This window comes from Setaria italica, chromosome I, assembly GCF_000263155.2.
Source record: "Setaria italica strain Yugu1 chromosome I, Setaria_italica_v2.0, whole genome shotgun sequence".
Lineage (NCBI taxonomy): Eukaryota > Viridiplantae > Streptophyta > Magnoliopsida > Poales > Poaceae > Setaria > Setaria italica.
This window is the reverse complement of record NC_028450.1, coordinates 37,574,015-37,580,671: the sequence shown is the minus strand read 5'-3', so window position 1 is coordinate 37,580,671 and position 6,657 is coordinate 37,574,015. Positions and strand designations below refer to the sequence as shown.

At 50.1% G+C, this 6,657-nt stretch overlaps 1 protein-coding gene across 1 annotated transcript; it reads left to right on the top strand.

Annotated features, from left to right (window-relative positions):
* The first annotated feature begins 4,636 nt into the window (after positions 1–4,636).
* Positions 4,637–6,406, top strand: LOC101765062 (probable galacturonosyltransferase-like 9). The gene has a single exon (XM_004953849.3). It carries the CDS (start codon positions 4,820–4,822, stop codon positions 5,942–5,944), a length of 1,125 nt encoding a protein of 374 aa, XP_004953906.1. The 5' UTR covers positions 4,637–4,819; the 3' UTR covers positions 5,945–6,406.
* The last annotated feature ends 251 nt before the right edge of the window (positions 6,407–6,657 follow it).

The window sequence follows — 6,657 nt, the reverse complement described above, 5'->3', positions numbered from 1 at the left end:
ACACGAGTACACGCCCCCCCGGTGAGGTGATGCACCACCCAATGCGCATATCATGGTCAATAAGAGCTTTTTGATCGATTGATTGATCTGTTGATGATGGCACACTTGTTGTGACACAGCAACCACAACCTCCTAAATAAACCAAACCTGTTTATTAAGGGAAACACCCCGCTAAAATTTAGCACCTGTCACATCATATGTTTGGATGCTAATTAGGAGTATTAAACATAGACTAATTACAAAATTAATTACACAGATGGAGTCTAATTCGTGAGACGAATCTATTAAGCCTAATTAGTCCATGATTTGATAATTTGGTGCTACAGTAACCATTTGCTAACGATAGATTAATTAGGCTTAATAGATTCGTCTCGCGAATTAGCACATGGTTCTACAATTAGTTTTATAATTAGCTCATATTTAGTCCTCCTAATTAGCATCCGAACATCCGATGTGACACTGCTAAAGTTTAGAACCTAGTATCCAAACAGCCCCTGAAAACAGACAGACTACAAGAGCCGCCTGTCATATCATACGGTTGCACAGAACTGCCCCGCCTTGTGCCCAGCCCAGGCAGATGTAGCTGCTTCGGTTTGATTTGGCTTCGTCTTCTTCCGTTTTTTCGCTTAGTTTTTGGATGCTTCGTTGGTTCGATCGGTGTGAACGTCGGCCTAGCTACGTGTTGAACACTGGAACTCTCGCAGACGCGGTCGCTATCCGCGTGACCGTGTCTGCAAGCAGGTTAAACGACCGAACCGTTCCGAAGCTTTTCCAGGATCCACCGTGTTCTCTCGCGACCGAGACCACCCCCCAATCCCTCTGGTCAAGAGGCTGCCCCATTTCGAGTAGCCACTCCTCTCGAGTCCCGGCTCGATGTTCTCCTGCTCGAGAGGAATATGCTCTCCATCCTGGTTTCGGCAAAAAATTCTCTTGCTTTCGCGTTAAGGCTTGGATTTTGACTACCATCAGCCGCAGCCGGGGTTTTCCCATGGCCCATATCCATCATGTCAAGTCGTTTTACCACCAGCTGCTTTGGATGTGGATGACGAGGCAGACGTCTCAGGGCAGCGGCTGATCGAGCTGTCCGGCTACCAGACTTCCCGTGCACCGTTTTTTTTTTCAAGTAGCAAATTGCAAGTGAAAAACGCGACCGAGGAGACAGAGACGTTGATGACTGATTAGTACGGGGAAACCGGTACAGCTTGCTGGTTTGATTCAGTAAACTGACGTCTATAATGCAGTAGCGGTGATTTGGATGTGGTGAGACGATGGGGTGTGGTGCGGTTCTTTCTAATCTTGGTGACGGAGACAGTCCCAGTTGCATATCTTCACGACCGGTTCAGAGCTTGAAGAGCATTGCATCAGCGCGGAGAAATTGGGGACTCGTTTACTTTCAGCAGCGCGAGATGAAATCGCTCAAAGTAGCTTAGAATACTTGTGAATATACACATACTTCTTCTATAAAGAGTACGTATTACTTTGTGCCACCAATTATTGCAAGAACTATTCATTCGTCCCAAGTCACGAACCAGCAGACGCAAAGCAAATCCAGCACCAACGACGAGGTTCACTGTTTGCGTTTGGCAGCATTATGAGTGCATGACTGTTAATCTGTCACCGCAACGCACAGTGCTCAGCAAAAAGGTCTCTTCAGATTGCACCATTTCGAGGTCAAGAGACGTAACAAACTTTTTTCAGTACAGGTAACTGAGTGATTAAGAATCGCATCTAACCAAAGGACTAGCCATTACCGGCAAAGCAAAGCGGTAACGGACCAAAGCAATGGACGGGGTAGGTTGTTGCAGGACGCACGCAACAGACTCTGACAGCGACGCGAATCCCAGGGTGACAAGATGCTGCCAAAAAATTTACCAACGTACCACGTAGATAACTTTCCCTGAAAAGGACCTGGGTTGGACGTGGATTACCCGGCAACTTACCAACGCTTTTTGTAGCGTAGGAAAGTAGGGCTACCTGTCATGCTCAGCACCAACAACCCGTACTAGTATAACATACCACTACTATACTATATTCAGTATTACCAAATACCAATCCGAAAATTCGTATTCGCGTGTGAATATTCTCGCGAGATCAGTTACTAGTCTCACGCAGATCGTCAAGATTTTTATATATGTGTGTGGACGTGTACGCCACTTCACCCTGTGGAAAATGCCAGTGATTGGTGTTAAAAAAAATGCACAAAAAATGCTAATGCACAAAAAATGCTCAGCATCCTTTTTCGTGCTAAAGAAATGCAAAAACGAATTGGAAGCCATGTGCCAGCTTTGTTCGAGTAGCTGAGCTGCACTTTTCCTCAACAACTCGCATAGAAAAACCAATAAAACGTGCAGCCCTGTCGGCGTCTCGAACTTGCGGTTCGTGTGCACAGCAACGAGAAGGCTGCTTCCGCCTCCCATTTCGGACAAAAATTCGATATACGTGTCGAGATCGAATCGTTTCCCGTCGATTTAATTTTGTTCCAGTAGTTTGAGTGGCGATAGCAAATGTTGTTACGGAGCCTGTCAGATTTATGCTCCGTAACGGGTCCACGGGCAAGTACATGTCGCATTTACTAATTAGAAATATTAAACATATATTAATTACAAAACTAATTGCACATATGTAGTTCATGTAGGCTTAATAGATTCGTCTCGCGAATTAGCCTCCATCGGTGTAATTAGTTTTATAATTAGCTCAGGTTTAGTTCTCCTAATTAGCATCCGAAGATTCGATGTGATAAGAACTAAACTTTAGCTCGAGGATCCAAACACCCGGTTACCCTGCTAAACTTTAGCACATGGTAATATTAGATGTTCGGAGGCTAATTAGGAAGATTAAATATGAGCTAATTACAAAACTAATTGTACAGATGGAGTCTAATTCGCGACACGAATCTATTAAGCCTAATTAGTTCAGGATTTGATAATATGGTGCTACAGTAACCATTTGCTAATGATGGATTAATTAGCTTTAATAGATTCGTGTCGCGAATTAGACTCCATCTGTACAATTAGTTTTGTAATTAGCTCATATTTAATCTTCCTAATTAGCCTCCGAACATCTAATATTACCCTACTAAAAATTAGCGTCGCGTATCAAACACCTCCTTCGTCTAACAGCAACAATTGGAATGGCTTGGCAGCGACGTCAAGCGGCTTTCGCTGCGCTCTTGCCTTGCAGCCCAAGGAGATGAGATGCGGAGTTGCCGGTCGCGACTCGCGACCACACACACTGACATAGCCTTCGAGAACCATCGCCGGACGCCGCACAACTTTTCCGCGTGCGTCACTTGCTGCTAATGCGTGTCTTGGAATTGTTCTCTTCGAAGCCACACATGGGAATTTAATTCGAAATTGTTCTCTTCGTTTCGAAGCCACAGTTAAGCAGAGGAAGAGCCAAAGGAGCACACATTGGATGGAACCGGAAGTATCTTCGAATTATGGAATTTTCTCTTCTCTGCAAAAAAAACTCTGCATTCCGAAACATATCACACGTCTCATTTTCTTTTCTAGGAAATAAAGTTGACTTGCATACCGTTTTTATACAGCAGTGTGAACTAAGATTAGTCGTAGAATTATTTGTCCAGCGTTATGCCAGCGAGATACAACTCAAGTGCTTATTAATGTTTTATTAGTTCAAGCCTGATGCCACGTATACGCATATTACCATGCCGCGTGAATTTTCCAGGGAGTCGTCGTACTGTCCCTATCGAAGCCTGACTATTTGCAAGTTGTAACCCTGTGGTAATGGCCTAATGGGCGATTTTTGTTACCGCAGCACAAGCAGAAATTTCAAAATACGCGGCTCTATTCGATTCAACACCCCTGGATTAGTGGATCTCGACGTGACGAACTGACGATAGAGCGTGCAGCCAATTTGAGCACGACTAGATCGAGCTGGTCTGGTCTTAATTTTGAAATCCACAGGCTAGTTTTTACCCTACATTTGCAGATGCCGTCCTGTGCATTCCTGCGCTAGACCAAAATGTGCATAACCATCTGTTCAACATCTTTTTTTTAAAAAAAAGAGCCATCTGTTCAACATCGTTTCCTATTATATTGGCCATCTGCCCATCCGGATGTGGAACTTTTTAAATTTCTTTTACCGGATAGATGGTTCCAAACAAACAAGACGCTTATACGCCATCCACTTGGCAATTTGCCACAACACTAACCCATGTCACGGGCTCGCTCGCTCATGTGCCAACCTAACCCGTGGCCGTTACCAACGACACTATAGAATAAACCCCATAAATATATATTTTTTTAAGAAAAGCCCTGCTTACGAAGAAGTCGACGGCGACGAAGAACTGGAAAGACGTGGAAGCAGAGTGGCATACGTACGCGGGGTGGGGTACGCGTCGCCGTACGTATTATACAGCTGGTAGCCTGCCGCTGCGCTTAATCCCATTTTAGCCCTAATTAAACAGCCGGGCTCGCCAAGCACGCCGTAATTAACCCTCCCCTCCTCCCCCAGGCGGCCGGCCCCACCAACGATGAACGCGTAGGCAAGCAAAGCAGCGCCCAAAGCCAAGCCAAGCCAACGCAGCGCCACGTGGGGCCCACCCTCCCACGCGTGCTTTATTGGAACGCCACATATAAATGTCCCCGATAAAACGACTCCACCGATCGACCCAGCCAGCCAGCCATCGATCGATCCAGCCAGCGCCACCACCCCAACGAACGCGTACACCACCAACGACGCCGACCACTTCCCAGGGAGGGAACCACACGACCCACCCGACCCCGAGACCCGACCGCCCCCGAGGGCGAGGGCGAGGGCGAGCCGGCCGCGGCGGGGGATCCCCTCGGCGCCGGCCATGGGCGCGGCCACCCCGGCGATGTGGGCCGGGCTGGTGCTGGCGGCGATGTTGTTATTGGCCCAATCGGGGCCGGCGGCGGCGGCGGGGCTGCCGAGGTTCGCCGAGGCGCCCGAGTACCGGAACGGGGAGGGGTGCCTGGCGCCCGTGGCCGGCGCGGGGGTCTGCGACCCGGGCCTCGTCCACATCGCCATGACGCTCGACGCGCACTACCTCCGGGGCTCCATGGCGGCCATCTACTCGCTGCTCAAGCACGCCTCCTGCCCGGAGTCGCTCTTCTTCCACTTCCTCGCCGCGGAGGGCGGCGGCGCGCCGCCGGTCGCCGACCTCCGGGCCGCCGTCGCCGCCTCGTTCCCCTCGCTGCGCTTCGAGATCTACCCGTTCCGCGCCGACGCGGTCGCCGGGCTCATCTCCGCCTCCGTGCGCGCCGCGCTCGAGGCCCCTCTCAACTACGCGCGGAACCACCTCGCCGACCTGCTCCCGCGCTGCGTGCCGCGCGCGATATACCTCGACTCCGACGTGCTCGCCGTCGACGACGTGCGCAGGCTCTGGGAGACGCGCCTGCCCGCCGCCGCGGTCGTCGCCGCGCCAGAGTACTGCCACGCCAACTTCTCCCGTTACTTCACCGAGGCCTTCTGGAACGACCCCGTCCTCGGCGCGCGGGTCTTCGCCGGGCGCCGCCGCGCGCCCTGCTACTTCAACACCGGGGTCATGGTCATCGACCTCCGGAGATGGCGCGTCGGCAACTACCGCCAGCGCATCGAGCGCTGGATGGAGATGCAGAAAGAGAAGAGAATCTACGAGCTCGGCTCCTTGCCCCCGTTCTTGCTCGTCTTCGCCGGCGAGATTGAGGCCGTCGACCACCGGTGGAACCAGCACGGCTTGGGCGGCGACAACGTGTTCGGCAGCTGCCGCCCCCTCCACAACGGTCCCGTCAGCCTGATGCACTGGTCCGGAAAGGGCAAGCCATGGGACCGCCTCGACGCCGGCAAGCCTTGCCCGCTCGACCACACCTGGAAGTCGTACGACCTCTACATTGGCGAGAATGATTCATCAGCATCAGGGCAGTCCCGGTCTGCCTTGTCATCATCGGCGGCATTGCCTGCGGCGGTGTTTTCTTGGTAGGAGAAGCTGAAGACATACATACACAATAATTCTTTGGTTTGGGGATGCCGTGGTTCTTGGCTGGTAATGGAATTGCCTTGCAATGCATTGCCACTGCCACCACGGCTGCTGCTGCTGCTGCAAACGAGCTGCCGCCTTCGGCTGTACAGGACAGTGAGGGGAGGGGCGGTATACACATTGCGGTGGTGGCAAGGGGATGAAGACAGTGAATAGAGGGAGAGCAAATTCTTGTTCAGTTGCACTACGATTCAGATTGATTCATTGGGCTTTGATTGGTGGAGACTATCAGGGGTTGGAAGGAATTACTTGATTGGTGGTGTACAATTCTTGGATAGGATAAAGGTTTCAGTTTTTTTTGGTCTAATAGTTCAGAATTGTTTCATTTACATGTCTATTCAGTACACTCTTATAATATGGATTAAATTGATTTGAATCAAATTGAGTGGATCCTGTTCTTGTGCCTGTGCCGGAATCCTGCTGTATTTGACACTCAGTCCATCATCCAGAATGGCCTAATCTCCTGCTGTTGCTATTTTCCTTGCTATGTTGATCTATGATTGTTTGGCATAATAGATGTTTCTGTTTTGCTTATTATGCTCATCAAGAATGGCCTAACCCATTTATGTGCTTGTCCTCCTTCCTTCATCAAGAATGGGCATACATGTGACAGGTTCTGTGGTTTTGGCATCGTTAGTAGTTTTACCTATTATTTG

Excerpts from the sequence above, each read along its gene's own strand:
- LOC101765062 (XM_004953849.3), top strand. The coding sequence starts at position 4,820 with ATGGGCGCGGCCACCCCGGCGATGTGGGCCGGGCTGGTGCTGGCGGCG.